This window comes from Chlamydotis macqueenii, chromosome 5 (assembly GCF_036417535.1).
Source record: "Chlamydotis macqueenii isolate bChlMac1 chromosome 5, bChlMac1.mat, whole genome shotgun sequence".
Lineage (NCBI taxonomy): Eukaryota > Metazoa > Chordata > Aves > Otidiformes > Otididae > Chlamydotis > Chlamydotis macqueenii.
Window position 1 is genome coordinate 53,723,421 of NC_141560.1, and position 25,338 is coordinate 53,748,758.

A 25,338-nucleotide genomic window follows, 5' to 3' on the forward strand; every position below is an offset into this window, starting at 1 on the left:
TCAAGCAACATGTTTTAAATCACTCCAGAAATCTTGCTAAAGGAGATATAGGCCCTCAGTGCTTGTGCTACAGTCTGTGTACAGCTGTGAACATTGATACATTTCTCAAATGGAAATTGCGGTGTAAATTTGGGATTTGAGTGCTGCAAGGTTCCAGGTGACCCAGAGCTATGTGCAGTCTAGTAACTTGCAACACTTTCGCCTGGCCATTGAAGAGCTTGCACAGCCTATTTTATCTTTACACATAAAACCAGTTAAAACAATATTGTTTACTGAGTGCAAACTAGTCATCCAAACAAATAATTCCTTGATAATAAAGACCAGGTTGCTCAAAGCCCCATCCAACCTGGCCTTGAACACTTCCAGGGATGGGGCATCCACAGCTTCCATGGGCAACCTGTTCCAGTGCCTCACCACCCTCATGGCGAAGAATTTCTTCTTTATATCTAATCTAAATCTGCCCTCTTTCAGTTTAAAACCATTACCCCTTGTCCTATCATAACATCCCCTTATCAAAAGTCCTTCCCCAGTTTTCTTGTAGGCTCCCTTTAAGTATTGACAATAAGGTCTCCCTGGAGCCTTCACTTCCCCAGGCTGAACAACCCCAATTCTCTCAGTCTACTTATTCAGACCCCTGTGACCAGAGACCAGGTCAGAAGTACAGAGTTTCAGGGGCAGTCAGCCAGGAAGCAGCATGCAATGAGCCCGACACCTTCAACAGCAGCCTCGTTTACACCATTCACATCGAAGGTGCAAGTGGTCCTGTGATACCCCTAAAAATTTAGGCCTTACTCTATGTGCCTAAAAATCAGCTGTCGTGAACAAAAACTGCAAGGAATTTATGATTACTGGAAGCATTAAGTGACAAACTTTCTGCCCTAGCCACTTGCTGACATTTGCAAAGAGATTTTCAAAGGGAGGAAATTCAGAAATGAACTTTAAAAAAAAAGACAGAAGAAAATTCAGGATGGTCTTGGTGTTCTGTTATTCTCAAAAGCAGTGAGGACCTGCAGATGTTGATTTACATAGACCTCAAGGGCCAACTCTCAGTGCAAATGGTGGGACATAAACAAGATGGAAATTGTTTGCAACATGGGAATAGTGGTCCGTACTCTTTAAAAGTTGCAAAAATATAACCATAGGAAGCAGAAAGAAAGGGATTTATTCCAGTAATGGAAAAGAAGGGAAGTATAGAGTGAAAAAGGTGAAACATTTTGCTAGCTTGTCACAGCTAATGTAAAATGGCATAGGAATGGAAGCATCACTTTCAAGCACTGCAGAAATGGCATAATGAGATTTTCTTATCAGCTGGAGGAAATATGACTGGATAGATTATGATCTCTGAAAGAAAAGGATGTAATTTACCTTAAATTATAAAGTCCCTATCAGAAAGAGACCTATTTATGAAATCAAGAGAATAATCAATACAAAGTGGCTATATAATTCAAGACAAAAGCCCCCTTCACTGTACTTGCTTAACCATTCTTGACAAATCAACACCAAAAGACCCACCAAAGCTAACCAGCTGTTACATTATAGTCACTTGCACATGAAAATTAACTGTTTGGCTGACAATATCAGCACCCACTTTCGAGGACGTGACTCCTTTTGGCACAGAAGATATTACCCTGTAGTAGTTACTCAGCTTCAATGTAGCAGAGGACGGACTTGCTTGTAATGGGAATCCCACAGGACAGAAAATGACTGCCAGTAGTCGAAAAAAGGACAGTTTCATATTCTCAGTGTCAACTCTGCTTCAGAGGGAATTCCTTTGATACTTCCTTACTTCCCTAGTGTGGTGATGATGATAGAGAAATCAATCACAAGCATTAGGGCTGTCTGGGGCTCATCGAAATGACGTATCTATTGGACCTTCCTCAAGCACATCACCCAGCACAGCTCGATGAGGCAAGTAGAGGACACAAAGACAGGCTGCTGGCAGCATGAGCAGCCCAGTACCACTAGCAACTACCCAGCCACAGGGGAATTTTACAGCTGAGAGAAATTGAGCTTTGGCTACTGTTTTGCTAGAGTGGCATCAAGTACTCTAGAGGGCAAGGTAATCAGTAAATGTTCATTTAGGGCGTAGAGGCATGTAGTTCAAGAGGAATTTGTTGAAACTGATTTGCTTTAGACAGAAGTGGTGTCACTCATCCCTTTGCCATAGCTTTCAGTCCTATTTAGAGCCACAGAAGAAACAGAATTCAAGAGTAAGAGGTACCAGGGAGATCATGTTTCAGGTGCTCTTGAGCAGGACAGTATAACTGGCTGTTGGTTTCTGAGACCCCAAGTCCACTTCAAGACATGATAAAGGAAAATTTGAGATGATTTCTTACCAAAGCTTCCCAAGCTGTTCTCTCTTGTATCTACTTGCATCTCTAGGGCCTTCACTTGCTGCAGATCATCTACCCCTGTCAAAACTTTCTGTAAAGATAAACAGATAAATATGTGTAGTCTCACGCAATAAACCAGATGACAAAGAAGCAAAAAGGTGTAGAAACGCTTTCAACCAGTGCTTTGTCAACATATACTCCAGGTCAAAACAGCTAGATGTGCAATCACATTGAAATAAATGTAGTATTCAGTTCAAAGATCTTTCTTCCTCGTAGTTCTGAATTATTCTAGTCTCACATAACTTCTACATCGCTTAAAGAGTCAAGGTTGAAGGTTACATTCAAGCTGCAAATCAACAACAGACCTACATGTCAATTAACTTCATTTAATCACTATGTCCATGCTTTAAGATCTGCATGTCTTGTACTAATCCTCAGCAGACAGGAACTGTTACCCTTAAGTGTCACCTATAATCAAAAAGGCACTAGGTAGTAAAACTCAACCAAACCCATTGTTTAGCCTATTAACCCAAAACTATGAAAAGGAAACTTGGTTTTAGCTCAGGCAGCTCACCTTTCTGAAAGAAGACAACACTAATTACAAGAATTACAAATTCCTTTGAAAAGATCTAGGCAATGGAAATAGAAGCCTCCAAAATATTTCATTATTTTTGCAAAATCTTGTAATAGGATCAACCACTGCATTAAGGAAGGGGGTGTGTGTGAATGCAGGATCTTCCCCATATTATCACAGGATCTTTCCTAATATCCTAAAGTCTGTGTTGATATGTACATGTAGATTTTTGCCTTGGTGGAGGTAAGAAGGAGGACAGAAACAAGCAGAAGCTATACACAAGGGAGAGAGGGAAGCTCTAGGACAGCCAGTGAAAAATAAAGCAAGCCTGTGAAGTCCTAAGATGCCAGGCTGCAATTCCACAAGCAGCTGAAGCAATCTCACTTTACTGCTGCTCTCATCCCCTGTTCCTTCCTGCTGTGACACAGTTCCTCTTTCCTCAGCTTCCCTCATCCAGGCTACATGTCCCACCACCTCCTTTGCATCAGCTTTGGGTGCTTAGCGGATCCTTCCATGCACAAATTGAAAGAAACAGACCAGGAGGAAACTGTATCCTTTCTTCCTAATGGGTTAATGGTTCATGGAGGGGTCTAAAACACTCCTTGACAGATGAGAAGCAAGGCTTTTGTGTCACAATAACTACCTGAGAAAGCTGATGCTATGCATAGTGATACAACTGCTAAATTTTCAACTTTCTATGTCAAAGGAGTTAGGATGCGAGGCTAAAAAAGTCCACTTCAAAGAAATGGCTGACCCTGACATCAGTGTCTCCTCCTTAATGATGCAATAAACCGCATGGGTTGAAAGAAGTATTGTCACCTGCCTTTTGCCCCTCTATTTAAGATGAAGGCAGGAAGTCATTCAACAACCTCTACGTACAGGAGACAAGTTTTCTTACTATTAAAAAGTTACAACATTCTTTAGTTTGTTTAATAAAGGGGAAATTATTCATTAGAAAGGAATGTGTAGGACCACCTCTGTTTATGAGTTTTGGGAACAAAAAATAACCACAAGAACATCCAGTTCATTTTGCAGAGAAAAACCGCAGTTGCGACATTATGCTCATCAAGTAAAATTTGTGTTGCGCACAAGTGTCTGCAACTTTATTCACTCTGATAGTTTTACATCTTCTTAAAAAGGACTAAACATAATCCAAACGTAACTGAGATGATAGTTTAGAAGGGCATGGTTTCCTGAAAAGGCTGAGCATCCCTCCTTGAAAAACTGCCTCCCTTTGTAAGGTCCTGACCTGGGCTCCTAAGAGACAGAATTATCCAAAATCTTCAACTGCTTTTGAATTGTCTTTAAAACATTATGTTTAAAATTATTTTTAATCTTATTTTTTTAAAAACTGCGATTTTAAGAAGGCTGAGCCTAAGAAAGCTTCTAGACTTTCTTGCCTCCCCACTAGAGTACGAGAAACAAAGGTCTAAGATGAAAACTTGAGAGTCCCCAAGAAATTTACTTTCTATTCCCAGATGCAGCCACCACAAAATGGTTTTGCTCCTGCAAAGAAGGCAAGCTTACCAACCACAGCCTGCTTTCTTCCCTTAAGTAAACAGAAGATCCCTAACTGCAAGACACATTTTGCAGGAATCCTTTTCAGCAGATGACACTGTCTGTCATATAGCATGGGAGTACGTGAGAAACGAGAGCTAGCCGATGTCCTGGCACACAACCGTGCACTCGGATTGCTGGACTTGGACACAGGCTTCTTGTCATTAAAGGAAGCTGCTTCTGAAAAATACCTATCAAAATAATCTTAAGAGCCTACACCATCAGAAGACAGAACAGGAAGAGGTCTCAGAACAAGTAATATGCTTAGGGTCGTACACTTTATCAGTAGATAAAGTAGAGTAGCAGAAGGTCCCGCACCACAAGGAGCCTTTGCCTTTCTCCTTTGCTGTCTACAAGTTCCCTGCACGCTGTGCTTCCCCTTGATGTATTCTAGACGGCCTCCTTTCACAGTTCTGCTCCTTGTTCTCCTCTTTCAAAATTCAAGCATAAAAGCTGCATGAAGTTATATTCTCTCCTCTTCTATGGTTCCTTATTCCTTTTCCTCATGCCAAAGATTACCAGCATGCTTCTTTGCCCTCCTTTTCCTTTTCCAGATCTGCCATTCGTACTTTTTCCTCTGTCTGAGAGATGAGCTGCCTAGCACATCCATGTTCTGTGCTGCAACAGGCAGAGCTGTAGCTCCAGTGCTGCAAAGGATTATTGGCTGCCATCACCAGCTCTTTGAACTATAGATAGCTGCCCTGAAGCATATGCTAACCAGATGCAACAGACTCCATGTGTTCTCGGTCTCCGCTTCCTCATTCTGCTATTCCAGGAGGCTCTGTGAAAATTGCTGTCATTCCATCTGCTGATGCTGAGGAGATGTTTGGAGAGATTGGAACCGATCAGCCGTGAGATGCAAAAGCTACAGCACTACATGGAGGAAATGAGAAATACTCTCAAGTTGAGGATATGAGCTCATTTAAAGGCACTAGCAGCACAGAGATTCCAGGTGTTGACTGCAAGCTAGTTAGCAAGCAAAGGGCCAGGGCAGCAGTTTAAGAGGTTATGTGGTGAACGGTTCCTGTGGAAGATAGGACACTCCTACTTCCCAGACACTTTTCTTGGCGTACTGGTGGAGCTGGAAGTGTGATATGTCTCACGTGTCACAGCTAAAATTCTGTCACCAGGAATGAGGGAGATTTAGGGAACAATATGGAAACATTTAAAATAAAGATGTCACATATTTAGCAGGATCTCCCTTTTATGTTGTTAAGCTCAAAGCACAGGAACCTTCATCAAAATTTGAAAGGAGGGATATTTAGGAAGAATTTTGCTGCTATTGGGTAGCAAAAGAAAAAAAAAAAACCAACATGGCCAAACATACTGCCGGGATCATCAGCTTGCATAGACAGATGTCTGGCACCACTTGGGTAGAAGTGGTGCTAAGTTGCTCTCCATCCCTTTGTTCCTAGGGCCATGCCAGGTCTAGGACAGGCTCCTGCCATAATTCAGAGACATCCCACTGTGGCTTCAGGTAATGACTGCCTACCCACAGCTCAGAGGGCTGTTTTGACAGCCAGGGACAGAAGGTCTCTCTGTCTGTGCTCCAGGAATGCTTACAGCCATGAAGGTGCTGTGCCATCTAGGGACTTCTTTGGCTGTTTACAGCTGCTCAGCCTCAATATAGAGCAGACAAAAAGGGACCAAAGATCTGTCCTAAGCAAAGAGTTGGATATACTCAAAGTTATTTTACGTCAAGAAGAAACCTTGAAAAAACTAACTATCGTTAGTTCCAGGCTGATCGTTCGTGTCCAGAGAGCATTCTGCTTCCTACTCATCTACTGCCCGGCGTGGTAGGTATTGGTTAGAAAGAGGAGGATGTCTTCTGCAGAATCAAATATCAAAACCTTTCTGGCACATGATGTTCAAGAAGGTGGTCTGACAGCTTGATTCTGGGCAGCAAGTGTTATACTGCACCCTAAATTTGTTTATTTGAAAGGATAAATTTCTATGGTAAAGCACTGCAGGATTCTTTGAAGATGAATAAATTATAAGTAAGTCAAAGATAGATAAAGTTTGCTTTACATTTTTGCACCTCCTTCAAAATAGAAGTAAACCTATTTTCCACGAGATGATGCAGAAGCAACTGGTAAATAATTTAGCCAGTATTTTAAGAAGCAACTCCATAATGGCTTAGAATCCATTCCCATCATGCAAACTGTCTGGCCAATATCTAACCAGAGAGCGTGCATTACTTTGGAAAGCTTTTCCTCTGACTGACAAGAAGAGCCAATAAGTGTTCTGTAAAAAATTGCAAGTGAAAAATACTTCAGTGCTTATAGAGCTTCCCAACTGGCAGAACAGTCACCTGGGGATGCTGGGAAATCCAGTTCAAGTCCCACTTGCAGCTCTCTGTAAATTCCTTAATTGGCAAATAATATCTGTTCAATTAAAGCTGGTGTATACAAGCGATTTCTCCTCTCTTCCCTAGATTTTTCATGTACTCTAAAAAAAGCAGATATGTTGCTGAAGAGCATGTTGCGTGCAGCTGTCAGAGAAGCATTTCCAGCTGTGCGTTTATTTTGCTGATCCTGGTTAATTTGGCTAAGACAGGAATTCCTGAGTGGTGAGCTTATTTTCTTTTAATACTACACCTGTATGCAAATACTAGATTCATGTCCGTTCATGTGTTCATTGCTTTTTGCAGGGATTTTATTTCAAATTCCCAACTCAAGTATAATCTCTCCCTGAACAAAAAAAATAATGTTGCTACAAGTATGACAAAATATTTCTTCTAAGAAGAAAATTACTAGAACTTTAACAACGTTTTGAGTGATTCTAAGTCAAGGGATTTTCAATGAGAGTGAATAGAACTTTCCCGTGGTCCCACATGCAATCTTCCTTTCAAAATGGCTAAGTGCTGCAGATGCCCGTAATTACAAAATTTAGCTGTATTTCACTACCTTATATGCATACACATGCAAACACATTCTTCTCTCAGCTCAGATGAAGAGGTTAGCTAGGCATTCAACCTGTGATAGAGAGAGACCTTCTTGGCTTCTATGAAGCGTAGATGAGAACAATAATTATGAAATTTAAGTTGTCTGAGAATAATGTCTTTATTCTTGTGCCGAAGCCTCCAAGCCATGCCAATGGATCTACATGGATAGGCCCTTGCCTAGTCTTGTGATCTCCAGTTCAGCTCCCCCTTGACCAGTGCTGGGGATTCAGAGTCCTAACAGCTTCCCTTTTTAAACCAGTGTTAAGGGTTTGATGCTGCACGTCGCTAGAAGGTCTCCTAACTATCGCAAACTTCAAAGGGCATATGGGGCACCAGAAACTATATGGGAGGTTTGATAAACTCCCAGAAATAACCTGTATCATTTCTGTAGGAGGAAACAAGCTCAGTTTTAACTACGTGCTGCGCTAACAGGCAGGTCAGGAGTGGACGGGATAGTAGATATTCTCACATCAATTTTTGCTTTAGATTTGTTTTAAGGATTTACTTTCCCTCACATAGATACAAAGAAAAGTCATACCCCAATATTAATTTTTTTTCCTATCTAGCAATTAGGTCCATGATAAGTAGCTACAATTATTGCTCAGTGTTGTTTCACTGAACACACAAAACTCAAGACTGCAATCTGCAATTTTATGTTAGCTAAGTAGTTCTGACTTTATGCAAATGAAAATCTGGGGTTTTTTTTCATGTAAAGGCATGCATATGTGCTTGTATGCATATAAACATAAAGATTCCTGATGTGACAATTTGCATGTAAACCATCAGATGCCTAAGCAGCAAGATGAACACTACAAGCCTTCACTGCAGTAAAGGCATTAGTGTTAGGATAAGAGCGTATAAAAGGAAAGCTCTGAAACTAAAGAAGGCTCTGTAATTTTTCTGCTGTTCACAGTATTGTGTTTACTACTATTTGCTGCCTTGAGCTTCCTGATCTAACTTTGAAACTAGCTGTGCTTTGAGCAGAAGATGAAACTGGAAGATCTGCAGAGGTCCCTTCAAACCTTTTTTAAAAATTATTATTTTGTAAATGGTTATACAGTTCTAATGAAGGATTCAGCAGATCCAACTTCAGTCAGTTACTTTCATCTCCTTGACTCCACTTAACTTAGCCAGATTTTGCACTTGCTTCCTTGATCTCTGTTTTTTTTTTTTCCTCAAATCCATTTAGATTACAACCGAGAGGAAAACTTTCTGCCAAGGAAAAAAGGAAACGATTGAGTAATTTCAGCAAGAATCCAATCTGTTGTTGCAGGACCCTCCAGGATTTTCTTCTCCCCATGAGGATGACTGCATACCATATGAAAAACACTCTAACCTCCTGAGCAACAAAACTAAACATTACTTCTGAACACGTGTTCCTAGGCTTAGAAAACATTATTAATTGGAAAGGGATCAATAAATAGCGAAATAAGAAGAATATTTCCTTTCTTGTCTAAAAATCATGTGCAAACATGATTAGTTTTGATAACGTGACAATATCTGGAAGACATTTGACCTTGTAAAATGAGTTTATTCCGAGAAGTGGAATGCTTTTTGTGGAAGTCAGGAAAGGTTCTTTGCAAACAGTGGGGAGGGGAAGGGGGTTAATAGAACAAAATAAAAATTTAAGACAGGTGGAACCCTTAATTTCAGTTCCTCTGCAGTTAATGAGAAATCTGTGCCACAGCCCTAACAAAGTTAAAAATTAATTGCAATATATTGCCCATTAATAGTCAGTTTTCAGAATAAAAGGAGAATGGAGAATTTGCTCACCCTGGTATTCTACAACATCTGACAACAACACATAAGCACAACACAAGTACAGGCAGAGCAGAATGCTGGAAATATTAATAGGACAGATAGAAATGGAAAAGCAAGAACTTCTGTTCATATAGTTGAAGATTAAACAGCACAACAGAAAATTGACATTGATACTAGCAGAAAGAACAAAAAGAACATCTAATGATACCAACTCTTGCATCAAAAACTTTTGACCTATAGCTTGGATGAAGAGTATTCAAATATACAAGGGCATTGCATGTCATTGCAGCAACAGAGATGGCAGCAAGCATAAACTACAGAAGATGTGATTAACGTAACGGGGATACGGAATCACACAGGATTTCAAAGTGAACAATACACTGAAACAAGGCCACAGAAGACCACAAACCCTGTAGTGAGCAAGCATAAGATTTAAGTGAGGTGAGGTGATGATCCAGTATAGATAGGAAGAGAAGGAGCAGGAAACCAATGGTTTTGTAGAAGCTGTCTTATGTATTACGGGGTCCAAGAAGGTAAAAAGGAAAGGGGGGAAAAAAAAGAAAAGAATCAGTTTAAGCCAAACTTTCCTCTCTTTGGAGGAAAATAACCTGGCAAATGGAAAAAAAAGTGAAGGAATAAAAGTGTCATATCTTTCAGAGAGTCTTTAATAATGAGAACTGCTAACGTAGACTGTTAATGTTTTCACCACTAAATAGAATGCTATCCCTCTGGAAAAAGGACAAAGTGAGTAAAATGTGCAGGTAGAGACAAGGCCACAGGCTGCAATTCAAGGTGCCCACTGTTCACAGATTCTGCACAGCTAGACTTTGTAGCCTCCTCGAGCTCAAAATGAACTGGTGCAAGACAGAACATTGCAAGGGCAAGGAGTAAAGCTGAGAATGTATCTCAGAACAAAAACCTCCTCAGGAATCTCCATCAGGTGTCCAGAAATCTGCCTGTGCAACACTGCAGAACTGGGGCCTATGTCGTTATTTGAATGTAAAAGAATTTTACTTTCATGAGCATGTATTTTAAAAAATCTATTAGTTTCCTTCTTGACGCACTTCAGCGAATACAATCAATAACTCCTAAAATATTCACAACTAGAAGACAACCAAGAAGATATTGCAAGTGTATTGATTTCAGCAAAGCAATCTTTCAAACCATTTGATTATCAATGGCATGTGGTACCTTAAAAAAATCTGAATGTGAAAACTTGTTTTACATTAAATGTTTGAACAGTGTGTCTATTTTCACACTTGCAAATACAGAGGAAGTAAGTTTATGGAAGCACCGGTTTCCATTTGATCAACATAAAGGTCAAAGAATAGATAGATTTGATATGTTATTAAAACAAGCTATAAACATTGTTAATGTTTCCTTGACAATGTCATACAATTTTTCCTCTGAACAGGAAGTATCCCAGCTATGCCAACACAAATGTCGAGTTCCAGAGCCAAGAAATAACTGCGTCCAGAAAAATTAGTAGGACAGTATGCATCCATTTAAAAGAGTCTTTGAAATGGAATTCCTTACAAATGTTAACACACATCATCTTAAAGAGGTAAGACTCGATTAAATTCAAGAGAGAATATAGGAATAACAAAGGGGGTTTTCTGATTTTTTGAAAATAGCCTAGAAGTGTAGGAGAATTTAACTTCTGATCGGTAATTAAAAAAAATATTACAAAATAATGAACTGCAAATTAATGGGATGTGGGTAACACTGCCTTACATACACTTTTCTGCTTACTATTTACTGTGAACTAAAAGTATCATAGATTCAGAAAGAGAAGAATTTCATGCCAACAAAAGAACCTCCTAAGGATTTAATTCAGAGTTTATTGGAGTCAGAGGGCAGCTGTTTTGGTTGCTCAAATGGGTTTTGGTTCATGCCCTAAGAGAACAGACTAATCTGAGAGCTTCCCATTAGATTTATACAGGGTATTGTAGGGCACAAACACATTAAACTGGTCAAACTCTACGCTAGATTTAAAAAAAAAGATCAAGAAGTTGTCAGAGGTTCACATAAGCCAAAGGAAAGTGAAGGGCATAGATCATAGGATCATACATCAATTTTTCTCCAGAAAGTTTAAAATACACAGTCTGCAGAAAGTTATTTCTGCATCTACAAACATTTTATAAACACTAAAAGACCTAGCTAATAAGGTAAGAGTAGTTCTGAGAACAACTTGCTGTCTCATCTACAGCGCAGCCAAAATTGTGACTGGCAGGGAATGGCGTAAACCTGCAGCTGGAATATGCCCCCTGCAGAAGCTAGTGTCTCTCCACCAGTGCGGTGGATGCACAGAGGATTATGGACACCACAATCACCACCTTGCCTGCTGGGAGCATTCAAAGCACAGCCTTGGCCCCATCTGTCTTTCACTAATTTCTCTCCAGCTCTCCAACACAGAAAGCTGCAGCTTCTCCCCTTAACTTCTGCTCTCAGCTCTCCCTCCATTTAGCAGGGATAAGTGAGGATATTTTCTCAGCTCCTACACATCCCAAAGGATTTCACCCTTAATTAATCCTGAGCAAATACAGCACAATATGCAACCAAGTATTCCTTCATGAGAGAGTTCAGTGTATTACTCTCTTCCGACAGGCTGCACGCCAAAATAATCTACCCGGTCAAAAAGGAACAGAGCTTTCAAATGTGCTTTGAAATTTCACACACTTTGATATATATAGAAAGTACTTATAGCACTTGTAGAATATTTTAATTGGCTTCTTAGCAGGACAGAGGATTTCACTAATCCAGAAAAAGTTGTGCCTTTAAAGTTACATTTCCAATCTCTAGAACAAGGTTAATGTGAAAAGCACTTTCTAATACTAAGATTCAACGTACTTCAGATGGCATTAATGAGAGCTGTTTGAATTATAATTATGCTACCTGTACTTTTCTTCACATCGCTTCAAGAAAGCTGGCAATAAAGACAGCAGCATTCATGCTAGGAATATTTTTGATATGAAATGAGCTGAAAGGAGGACAAACATTTGATAAATTTCCATAAGACAGAATCTACTTTATGCAGAAGTCTAACTGTCAGATATGCAACAATCTGCAAACATGACAAAAGCAGCTGGAAGGTTCAGTTAATACAGCTCTGTATATGCCAGTTTGCCTCTTCTACTTCATTAAAAAGTTGGATGTCTACTCACCAGTTTCCTGGGGGAAAGGTATTCATCCATAAGTAGCTCTCCGTCATCTTTAATCAGCGGACTGGGATTTAGGTTGCCTCGCCAACTCAAATCAGTCACCCGGACTGCAGCTGAGGCCGGATGAGAAACTCTGCCAGGATTCCACTTCAGGTCCATCTCAATATGCTTTGAACAAAAGGATAACAAGCAGTTTGATTTTTTCCCCATATGCATTATTTTTCCTTTAGCAAAATCTATTTTGACTCCCATTGCAAGTCAGCAAGTGCCTATGGAGATACATGTTTCTGTAACCAGAAAGAACCCAAAGCAATGCATCACGTAACGTATATTCTTCCTTTCCTTCACCCTCAAGAGCTATCTCATTCAGCTTTGAGTGTAAGCTTTAACAGCAAACTATCTTTTGCAGTTATACAGAAAGTCAGGCATATCTATGCCTCTGTACAAAACAGGTAGTCAAGAACAAACAACTCACAACACTAATCCTTTCCAGTTTTCTCACTACTCCACTCACCCTTCTCCAGTGGCAATGAACTTCCCATCCACATGGGCCTACTACCTACGCACCGCCTCTCAAGAAATGCAAACAGCATTCAGAAAAACTCTGTTGGGCTTCAGCCTGCAAATCCTAGGACCAAGACACGCCACTACTTCTCTCCAGCATTTTGAGCTCTGCCTGTAAGTAGCACGGACAGCAGCAGTCTGTATTTGCTGTCCTAAATTAAACATACTTGCACTGTTACTGACTGCCCTCTGGGTCAGGCAGGCCATGGCTTCAGACTTCTATTTCTGAAGAGAGTCTTGGAGAAAATAAAATTGAAATACAATTTAAACAAAATTGTGTATGCTTCAAGTGAGGAATGAAATCCAAAGTTTGAAGATGAAACACTTCAAAAGTGTCCATTTTTCAATTCCCAAAGGTATTCCTTTTACAGATATATTAACAATTAACTTTGAAATATGAGAATAAGTGTAGGTACACCCATTAGAGTAAAAAAGCAATCAGCGGTACCCGAATGGTACAAGCACTACTATGATTTATACAGCTATTTACTACCACTTGGCAGCAAGGAAGTATCACAGCTGGAAACATTGCTGTAACAACAAAAGGCTAGACTAGAGAAAAGCCTTCTCGCTCTGCTGAAGGGACACCTGCAGTTTTCCTCTGCTCTCCACTGTGAAGCAATACTTATTCTTAGTGCCGGAAAAGTAATTAAATAATCAAGCTAATCATAACTGGCTGACAAGGCTTCAGTGGTGGCCAAGACCTGAAAATTACCATCTTCCTTGCCCATCATACAAACAAACAGTTAAACACAGAAGTGATTTCTGCTAGGAAAAATAGAAGAAGTTCTGACTGCTCAGCTAATCATCTCTACTTGAGAGGACTGACCCATTAGTAGGTGAGAGAGGTTTACACCAAAGAGACTTCTTGCTCTGAATACTCACTTCCAGTCAGACATCTTCATCTCTGGAGTAGCAAAAGAAATTCAAGACTGTCAAAAAAAAAAAAAAGCAGCCCTTATTGAAAAACAACAAAAGATTACCAATCCACCAAACCTCTCCCTGCAGTATCGCCTAGCATTAGGAAGAGAGGAACCAAAACCTCACACTCCTAAGTGCTCTTTCCATACGCTTGTCAGTGGAGAGGCAACCCACAGGAAGCAAAAACTGTTTTTCTCCAGATCACTGCATGTACCTGGCAAGCGTTCCTAGAGAAGACGACTTCTCAAATGTGCTACCTCTGAGCCACAACAATGTTCAATGCTTAAGAAACATATTAAAGAACAAATTCTTCAGAGACACATTACTCCTTTCAATCTTTCTTAATGGCTTATAAAAGAAACACAACAGAAAGAGAATTGAGTAGTGACACTTGCAACTTCTAAATATCAGCGCGCCCCTATTAGTACAAGGACAACTTTCATACTTTTGCCCATTAAGAGGGAAAAGTGATCTCAAAAACACTATGTGTCTTAGTTTTTTTGAAGAAAAACTACAATCCACAAATTTCTATTATCTGTTTCTTTTTCCAAAGGATTTAGTCAGTACACTGAGTTGCAACAGTCATCAGTTGCCCAAGGAAATTCAAGAATCTTATGTGATATGAAGGCCTTCTGGTGTTGTCTTTATTTTCTTAAGAAAGAATTATGTTGGTCAATAACTGACTTGGATTAGAATATCGGCCATATAAATGCTGGAATACTTTGACAGTTGCACAAGACTTGTGTTAGACTGTGTGCAAGTACTGGTGCAAGGATCGTTATTATCCAGAGATAATCCCATATGTTATTGGAGCCACGTGGATCAATAGCCAGAAATCAGTGATGTAACATGTGAGTGCAAAACATAATGAGATAATAGCAGAATTGTGTAGATTTGGGCTGTAAACAGTTAATACACTTGCATAAAACAAATTATTGTTCTTCCTTCTTCAGTTCATCGCTGTTACATTCCACAGCATCCTCCAATCTTTGAAATATGTGTTGATGCAGCACTTACTTAAGGTTTGACAGGGAGATCAATTTGTGACTTAATATCTGAAGTAACACTTCCAGTTCTATACTTCCTGCTATTGATCTGCTGCTTGTAATTATTGTAACATTGGATGAGCAAGAAGAAAAGTATTTTCATTACAATTTGTCTGGGATCAAATTGAGTTATTGTCAGCAAACAAAACTAATTTTCTTGATGTGTTTCCATCACTTCAAAACTTTCTCCAGAGAAGAAAGAATTTTCTCTTGAATGTGGTTCAAAATAACATTCTCAAAATGAGGAATATAGAAAAACTAAGAATGCAGGAATTCTAGTGGTGAGGTACCAGTCTGACATAAAAATCCATAAACCTCCACAATCTCCAGCACTATGTAGGAGTGAGAAGGGAGCCTGGCACAACACTTGTCCTCCTAGAGGAGTCTGATCTCTCATTTTCATCAGGTCCACCTGACTTTATAAGACAGGTAAAATCATTCCAGTAGAGTCACCTCACCCACTCATTTAAAATGTTAAAAAGAAAATAAGAAATCTATGGCTCTGTCAAGTGCACAGGACAAGCAACCACTAACCCAAACTGCTGTTAGCCTCAGTGGGACAGTTTGCAGGGACTGGAAAGACTTTATTGTCATTAAAGAGGTCTGAGGAACCTGAAGATTACTCCACAGAGAAGATGGTCACATTGGATAAATGTTGGATCTATACCCTGAATGATCATGCAGACCATTAAGATCTAACTGCATCTAACATAAACCCTCAATGAATTCAATGGGAGAGCAAAGCAGCACCAGTAAGTAGATGACAGCATCAGGGAAAGAGAAAATGGCTGAAAAAAAAGGGGGTTGTCCTGCATGTGAACATTGGGAAGAATAAAAGAATGAAAGAAATCAATGAATTAGTTTTTGCATGATTTCCATCACAGGTCTTGACTTGGTAGGCTCCTACACGTGTGGATAATTAGAAGCAGATAATCAGTGAGTGCAGGAGAAATCAATGACCAGAGCAGTAAGATGGAAGATACAGAATTTTAAGAACAGTTAAGTTGCCAACTTTCCCCACTGCTGCCGCTCTCCTTCCCAAAGTGAGCATGATGATGGTAAGCTATTCAATTCACAGACATGTTGTGAAAGTTCATTAAAAACTGCATGACATTTTCAAAATATATAGAGTAATACAGGTAATAAAGATCATTATTAAAATTAAATGATCCTTGGAACAACATGTTACTTGAAATCTCTGCAGAATACTGTAATTTGCTAGAAAGAAATTGGCAGAGAACAGTTATTTGATGTTCTTAAGGTCCGACAAACTGGTAAAACTCCAAGGTTTGATTTTCCTGCTACAAGATTTATCCAAGAGTCAATGATAGGATCGTGTAATCTTCATTAAATATATATTAATATGCATTTTGAATACTGCAATTGCCAGAGATGTTTGACTCCATATTAATTATGGCTTCTTAAGTCTGGGAAGGACCCTTTGAATTGTGTGACTAGGCATGATAATTTCTAATGCAGCCTTCAAGACATTACCTGAAGAGCTTGTCCAAGTAATTAGTCTAACATTTAAAAACAAAAAAAAAACCCAAACAACAGTAATTAATCCAGATTTACTCCAGGAAAGACATATACCTCTATAGATGAACATCCCATACAAAAATAAATCTCTACTCCCTTAGGTCAGCTTCTCAACCAGCATCCTCTCCCTCTCTGTGGCTACCCATGCCTTCAAAAAGCTCCACTGGACAGGGAGCAATGCCATTTCAGGTAGAGTGCTGCAACACCAGCCTAAAAATTCTCTAGAAAAAAAAAACATTTTACAAGCATTGCACTGTCTATCCCTTCATGACAGGAAGCTTGCACTGCAGAGTTCCATTTCTCTTGCCCTGCATAATGTAATTGTTATTTGTTTAATCCAGACTCACTAATTACAGTAGTGCCCATACTGTTAACACTGCCACAGAATGAAAACAAAGAATTCTGTCTTTACTAAGAATTTGAGAAAAGGTTTGGTTTATAAGTCTCAAGGGAACTATAAGTGCCCTTTTAAGTGTAATTTTGTGCAAGTGCACTACAGATAACCTCTTCTGGAAAATAACTGTTTGGGCAGCTGGAATTTACCGTGAAGTCATCAGGAAACTACTGTTACAATAATCCAGCCCTAATGGTAAAACCAGTTCCTGCTAGATTTATGCAATATAAAGCATCCTGCAACACACCACTCTATTTTAGCAGGTGCAGCTTCTAAAAAGTTGAAAAATAAAACATCTGACCTGATATTAATTGGAATCTTTCTTTTCCGTATATGACTGTCATAGTTTAGCTAGTAGTTTAGATAATATAAGAAAAACTTCTTATATGTCTCTCCCTGTTCTCTTGGAGGGTGGGGGGAGTAAGAGAGAGACTGCGTAGTCTGGTCCTGATCAGGGCTGAACTACAGCAATGACTAAACGATCTTGTTTTAATCTTCTGTTTTTGCTAAGCAGAAGGAGGTAACAACTACTTCAGTAATGCTACTTGAATATCAAGGGATCACGTAAACACTACAAAGAGCATTCATAAATACTCCGCTTGTGTGCCGCGCTAAGGAAAAAAGCTTTTATGACAATGCTGAAATACCAAGATATCAATATCACATTTAACATAATGAAAAATTCACTGACTTCAGTGACATTGAAGACTCAAATGCTTACAATGATGGCTTTGTTTAACCATTCAGCTAATTTGAGAGCTTGGTTCAAGCACCCAAATTTGCACATAAAGCCAGCATACCGATTTGCCTCATTGTTTACCTTTCTTATTTATGGTTTTGCAAGCTCTAAGAGTGCCTGATGGACTTTTGGTATTACATGTAAATCCCGCTCTACAGTTGCCATGACCATGGGAGGCAAGCCTCGGGATCTGTGTCCCACACAGTCCTCGGGGAAAGTTCTTGGGAGCTTCATGGGCTTTGTATTACGGCCATGCACAGAGCTGAGTTCAAACTATGCTGTCATGAAAAGCAGCAGTGATCCCAGGGAAGAAAATGCAAGCTGCAAACCCAGACTAGGTTTGAGCCAACACCCTAGAGATAAAAGGTGTTTCATATTCTTAAAAAACAGAGCAGTAATAAATAAAAAGGCAATGCATTTAAATGTCACCCATTTCTCCTTTATATATCTACAAGTTGCATGTCTTAAAAAAGCAGGATATATTATGCTTTCTCAAATACTGCTGAGGAGGTTGTAAGGTGATGAGAAATTTTTTTATCATGGGTGCTGGAAATGCCTCTAAATTAAATCATTCCGGAGGTAGTTTGTCAAGTATTGTCCTGATAGCAGGATAAAAAGCAGATTGCTCTCTATTATATGCTCTATTACGTGTCAAAGAAACAATAAACCAAAGTCCAATCAATTGTTTTTGTTTTTTAGAGTCCTGTGGTGGGAGGAGATCAGTGGCAATTTCTGTCTGGCTACAAACATGCATTGATACTGTCTGCCTGGCAAGTCTACAGACAGTGGCTATGAATGAGCATGAATTATCTAAATCCTTAGCTGAAACTGCAAGATGCTACAGATCGAGATTTTATTTTCTTATATAGATGAACTTCCTGCTGCAAGAAAACCTCTCAAGAGGCTCTTCTGCTGGCTGTCCCCACTCCTCCCCACAATCAGCCTAAGAAAAACAAAGCAGGGGGTAGGATGTGGGGGTAGCTGGTGAACAACAGGGGTTATGAAAAAACAGAGATCCAAGGTGCCTATGCCTTCACTGCTAGAAGGTTGCCAAACGATCTTATGATCATTTCAGTTAGTGGAGGAGATAAGAGTAAGTCCCACACCATTTTAACTTTAGCAAGGTAGCCAGGGATCAGGAAGACACATTTGGCTCTTCATGGCCACAAGTTTATCCAACAGTGTCCAGATGTTAAATAAGGGAGAAACAAGGCTGCTCTATTTAAAATCCTCCTGGCCTTATGTAGGGATCTTGTCATGGATAGCTAATGCCAAGGTACACAGGAACCAACATGTGCTTGTCACACATAGATACTACCTTAAATATAGATGTCACTGGAGCAGAAGATTAGGGAAAATAATTAGTTTAGGCAATTAAAATAGAAGGAAGTAGATCTAGACTAGATATAAGGAAGACATTTTTTACAGTGAGGGTGCTGGAACACTGGAACAGGTTGCCCAGAGAGGTGGTGGAAGCCCCATCCCTGGAAACATTCAAGGCCAGGCTGGATGAGGCTCTGAGCGACCTGATCTGGTTGGAGATGTCCCTGCTCCTTGCAGAGGGGTTGGACTAGATGGCCTTTAACGGTCCCTTCCAACCCAAACTATTCTATGATTCTATAATGTTATTCTTTTCAACTCTTCCCAAGGTACAGATATTAATTCAAACCACAGCATTAGCTTAATGAAGTTTTGTCAGGAAATGCTTAATATCCTTCTTTTTGGGCCTTACCTCTTGTATCCTATTCTTATTTCAGAAGACAGAATGTACAAGTAAGTGCATCCTGCGAGGCTGAACTAAGATTTATCTCATGTTTAATACTCCACAAGTTATCCTAGTATCTATTGGATATTCTGTTAACCCAGTAACTCAAACAATTATTTTTCCTAAAACATCAGCTAGGTCACTCATTTACCCTCCTTGCATTCAATTCATCCAGTAATTACTTAAATTGCAGATGCTAGGCATGTTACTCGACATACCAAGGAAGGACATAAAGAAAGCAAGGTTTTGCAGAGTCGGTATCTTTTATATCTTTTAAACCCATATAGTTAGGAAAATGAGACAAATTTTAGGGCATGCAAACCCCTCTTCATGTCATGGGCATTTATCCATACTCTCCAAGCTCAAAGAGGAAGTGTAACTCAGTGTCATAGTTTCAGACCCTGATCCTGAAAAACTCACTCATGTGAACAACTTCACACAGAGTGAGTATGGGAATGACCCAAGTACAAAGTTCATCACCTGGCTAACCCAAGATAAAGGCATCCATTAGTATAATTTAAAGTATTAACAAAGGCATTCCCACCAGCCTCCCCCAAACTTGTATTCTTTCCTCACAACACCTCTGCAAGTTGTGGTCTACAACCAGGTTGAACATCTCTCTGCTCTTCATCACCCACTTAACATAAAGTCCCATAGGTCAAGGCTCACACTGAAGTAAAAGTTGCCCAAGTTGTTTCTTCTTTATCTTCCGATTTGACTGAGAAGACTTAAAAATACGAATCCCAGCATACTAGTTCTGAGCTGGTGGAGCTGGGCTGAAGAAAGGCAGCCAGACAGCCTGAGTGCCCAAAACCAGAACACTGTACATCCTTCAAGCACTCTGTATGCAAGTCTGAGGGCGTTAAAAGAAAAGTTACCTTCAGGGAGCTCTCCACTTATGATGTATACTTAACAACTGGAAAAAGAAATAATACTGTCTCAGCACATAGCCTGCAATATATATATTTAAAAAGTAAGAAGCAGCATGATGAAATCATATTTTAAGGGAAATTTTTAAAAAATCAAGATTTGAGTGGCTCAGGGCTAATTCGTCACCCAAGCAATAATCTCCCTGAGTTAGTGCCAGTGGGTGAGGCCTTTGGACATATTCTGTTATCAGTGTAAAGGTACTTTCTTACTGAATAAAGCTTTTGTAAGTGAATAAACTAATTTGTTAACAGATTTGCATAGATTATACTGTATTCCACTGGTGGTCATACCACACAAAAAGTTTGAGATTAATCTTCTGGAAGTTATGAGAGCCAAATAATAAGTTCCATGCAGACTCAAAACTTCATCCACTTAAAAAAATATTATATACAAGGCGGTGTCAATTGCTGCAAAGATGAGACAATACGAAAAAAGTTCCCTCTCTCACTGCAAACTTAGTTTTGCTTTAGTGTTGCCCTAATTATCCTTTCCTGTCACATGTAAAACCTTCTCACCCTGCCCAAATACTGCTTTTAACCTAGCCTTGCCGTCTTTATCTGGGGCTTAAGGCCAGAGCCTTTCACATCAGTCTCCCACCTCCTTGTGAAGAAGCTGCGTAAGTCACCTGAATACTGGTGTCTCTCCAGCACCTTCTCCAATTTCTCCTGAATTCCCAAGGGTCTTGCAGGCTCTCTCCATTCATTAGATAACAATATCGCAGTGCTGCTCAATTTTCTGAGACACAAAAAGATGTGGTGTCTCCCTGTACAGGTGAGCACAGCTGCGGATCAAGCCTACAACAGTGCTGCTCATTCACAGGCTATTCTAACCCATGGACTCAGGACTAAGTGACATTCCAAAGCTGCAGAGAAGAAAAACTCTATGGTTTTGGTCTTCAAAGCATCTTTAGTATCCACCATTGAGAAGCATTTCCAGAGGCCACCTAAGAAAAGAACAATAAAACCAGACTTTTTTTCCAGCTACTGTTGCATTGCATTTACGAGCCCTTTGAAAACCAAACTTCTGTGCAGAATGAAAAGGCATCATATATGGCATTTCTGAGTTTCAAAGTGCTCTGTTGTCCCCAAACAATTTTCAGCCCACTTTATTAGGTAATTAAGCTAATTGAAGCAAGAGATTCCATGGCCCACAAAGCCATTTGAAGAGTCATTTTCAACGCTGGAATGTTTTTGATTTCCAATGTGTTGCTCACATGGGACACATTGTACAAAAAGAGATGAATTCTAGCTGGACTTGGAGGAAAATACTGAACAGCAGAAGATGGCACAGGAGCTTATTTAGTAACAAATACTCCCAAAATTTTAGCAAGGACAGAAAACTAACAGTGAAAAGGACTTGGCAAAAACAATTTAGACTTCTAATGAGGTTGCATTAGAACTGTCCTGCTGGGTCAAGGCAGATGTCCAGCTAGCTACTGTAGCCAGAAACAGATCCTTAAAAACCAGCATCAGAAGCAGCCGTAGTCCAAAGTGATCCTTTCCCTGACATACTGGTTTAATTTCTGGCACTCAGCTGCTCAGTAACTTCCCAAGCCAAAAGGTGCATTGTGTTTGGCAGCCAGGGAGATATATAGGGAAGTGATTACTTGCCATGTCTCAAGACATGACAAATAGTCATCCAATGAATGAGAAACCACAGGAATTTTATCAGGCAGCCGTTTTTAAAAAGGAGAAAGTGTATTTTTGCATCACATTTGTTTAAGTTGTGGAAGACACTGGCATAAGTGTTGTGGAGACCAAAATTTTAAATGAGGCCAAAAGCAGTTAGTTAGAATTATGGAGGATTCATCCATCTGTCCATATCATTCATTAATTTATAGCTTTCTTTTGCATTATCTCCTTTTTAGTCTCCTCTTCTAGCTGAAAAGTCTTGTTTGTCTGTTTTCCATTTCTCATCTTTGTTGTATTTCACAGAAACAATTTCAGTTCTGCCATTTACCAGAACTGCCATTTACAGAACATAAGATTCAAGATACAGCCACAGAGACAGTACAAGAATTTACACTGTTTTCAATTCCTCTTCTTAGAAGCTTTAACACTGTTTGTCTCTTTGGCTAGCTGCAAGATGATATTTTCAGAGAACTACCACAGTAGCTTAATGCTCTTTCCCAAGGAGTAATAATTTACTTAAAGTCCTTCACTCTGTATATGTTCCTTTCCCCTATGTTCATCACTTTGAATGTGAGTAGATACTCTATTAAAATAAACCAAAAACATATCCAAGCACTACTTATGCTAATAACATTAAAAAAAAAAGAGATAAACCAAAGCAAAGTAGCATTAGAACTCAACTCTAAAAAAATTAAATTAAAACTCAAGATGCAAAAAATGTAAGATAAACAGATAGTGTTATGCTGTACTTCAAATACTGCTTCCTGATGTGAGGCATTACAATCAAAGGAATGAGTGCTTTCTGAAATCTTCTTTTTTTTTTTTAAAAAAAAGAAAAATAAATCAGATATAATACTTCTTTGAACTGGCCAGGGTCCCCAGTCTTCTCCATTTAATACAGATGCATTAGCCTTTATTACATCTGCCACGGCAAATCTGGTCTTCTGATTTGTATCACAGCAAGTACTTGTGGCCCTACTGATACGAAATAGGTTTTGCTCCCAATTGTTTTTCAAGCCAACATATGAATCTTCAGAAGGTATAAAAACACTAACCATTTCACTAGCAAATAAAGATTATGCAAATGTGCCCAGGTTAAGTTCTGTGAAAAGCTCATGAATTTTCTGATTTAAAAAATAACCTCTTCATAATTCCTCCCAAATAAATAGGAAGCCGTTCCTATTAGTGACAAATACAGTAATCCCAAAGTTATGGTATATTACCTAATGTTACTATTTGACAGCACTAAATTTTATACTACTTCAAACTTATAGAATAGATTTAGTTTCTTTAACTATGTCCCCTAAGGAGTTTCAGTTAGATGATCACATGCGTCATCATCATCACCGTAAATAATAAAATTACTCCAGTCCAGTGCTAAATTCACATCTGGTCTCACACTGAATCTGAATCCTGCCTTTATACAGGATCAGGTCCTTGGAGTTGGGTAAGAACAGGCTGATGGCATCCCAGGCCAGAGGTGGAGCCCAGAGCTATGGCAGTAGCATACGATTAAACTAATGAACTGAACTGCCCATACGTGTATGTATCCACATATCAATCTCTTGAGAGGTCAGACCTACAGGAGGATAGTAACGCTCAGTGTTAAAGCCAAGACAGAAACACAAAAGCCAAGAAAAAATCAACCAACCCCCGTACCCTACAACAAAACTTGTTAGTGAGAGCAGCTCTGAGATCTGATACGCCTGAAAGCTGCATTTTTAAACCAAGTGCTTTCAGGCAAATTCCAATCAGTCAAAATAACACAAAGAAGAGGAATAAAATGAAATAAGAGTAATTAAAAAAAAAAAGTTCTGAAACATTTTCAGTCTTTTGTACATTTGAAATTATTTTACCTTTTCTTCCAATGCCACTGCTGTTTTGCATCTTTCACTTCCCATACCTCTCCTACGGAGATTTTCATTCACTAGTCACAGCCGTTCATCTCCAAGAAAGCTGGTTAATATTCAAGGAACACCTCCTCCAACCTCAGGAGCGATGCATCCCAACAAAGAGGAAGTCAGGCAAAAATGCCAGATGGCCTGCATGGATGAACAATGAACTCCTGGACCAACTGAAAAACAAAAAGGAGTGAAAAACTAATAGAGGGTGGAAGCAAGGACAGGTAGCATGGGAGGACTACAAAGAAATTGTGCAAGCCAGGGATCAGGTAATGAAGGCTAAAGCCCTGACAGAATTAAATCTGGCCGTAAATGTCAAGGGCAATGCAAAAAGCTTCTATACATACATCAGGGATAAAAAGACAACCAGGTAGAATGTGGTCTTCTCCTCTCTGGAAGGGAATGAGAGACCTGATTACATGGGACATGAAGAAGGCTGAGATACTCAATGATTTTTTTGCTTCAGTCTTCACCGGCAAGCACTCTAGCCACATCGTGCAAGCCACAGAAGGCAAAAGCAGGGACTGGGAGAATGAAGAACAGCCCACTGTAGCAGAAGAGCAGGTTCAGGAACATCTAAGGAACCTGAAGGTGTACAAGTCCGTGGGATCCAATGAGATGCATCTGTGTTCCTGAGAGAACTGGCAGATGAAGTTGCCAAGCCGCTCTCCAACATATTTGAGAAGCTGTAGCAGTCCAGTAAGGTTCCCACTGACTGGAAAACGGGAAACATGGCTTCACTAAGGGCAAATCGTGCCTGACCAATTTGGTGGCCTTCTGTGACAGGGTTACAGCATCGGTGGACAAGGGATGAGCAACTGACATCATCTACTGTGACCTGCGCAAAGCATTTGACACTGTCCCACGTGACATCCTTGTCTCTAAACTGGAGAGATGTGGATTTGACACAGAGCCTACTCAGTGGATAAGGAATTGGCTGGATGGCTGCACTCAGAGTTGTAGTCAATGCTTTGATTCCAGGTAGAAACCAGTGACGAGTGGTGTTTCTCAGGGGTCAGTATTGGGACCGGTGCTCTTTAACATCTTTGTCGATGACATGGACAGTGGGATTGAGCAAGTTTGCTGGCAACACCAAGCTGTGTGGTGCCGTCAGCATGCTGGAGTGAAGGGATGCCATCCAGAGGGACCTTGACAGGCTGGAGAGGTGGGCCCGTGCAAACCTCACAGAGTTCAACCAGGCCAAGTGCAAGGTCCTGCACATGGGTCAGGGCAATCCCAAGCACAAATACAGGCTGGGTAGAGAATGGATCGAGAGCAGCCCTGAGGAGAAGGACTTGGGAGTGCTGGTGGATAAGAAGCTCAACATGAGCAGGCAATGTGCACTTGCAGCCCAGAAGGCCAACCACATCCTGGGCTGCATTAAGAGGAGCATGGCCAGCAGGTCGAGGGAGGTGATTCTCCCCCTCTACTCTGCCCTGGTGAGACCCCACCTGGAGTACTGTGTCCAGTTTTGGAGCCTCCAACATAAGAAGGACATGGACCAGTTGGAGAAGGTCCAGAGGAGGGCCACAAAGATGATAAGAGGGCTGGAGCACCTTTCCTATGAGGACAGGCTGA

At 40.0% G+C, this 25,338-nt stretch overlaps 1 protein-coding gene across 2 annotated transcripts in view; it reads right to left on the reverse strand.

The window, feature by feature from the left end:
• The window catches only part of LRRC56 (leucine rich repeat containing 56), a 69,345-nt gene that overhangs the window by 42,771 nt on the left and 1,236 nt on the right, over window positions 1-25,338 (reverse strand). For both annotated transcript variants that reach the window (XM_086748810.1, XM_086748811.1), the window contains 2 exons: window positions 12,334-12,498; window positions 2,337-2,424 (listed from right to left, as the gene is read on the reverse strand). In XM_086748810.1, coding sequence (XP_086604936.1) covers window positions 2,337-2,424; window positions 12,334-12,489 — 244 coding nt within the window. In that variant the 5' untranslated portion in view covers window positions 12,490-12,498. The remainder of the gene's footprint in view (window positions 1-2,336; window positions 2,425-12,333; window positions 12,499-25,338) is intronic.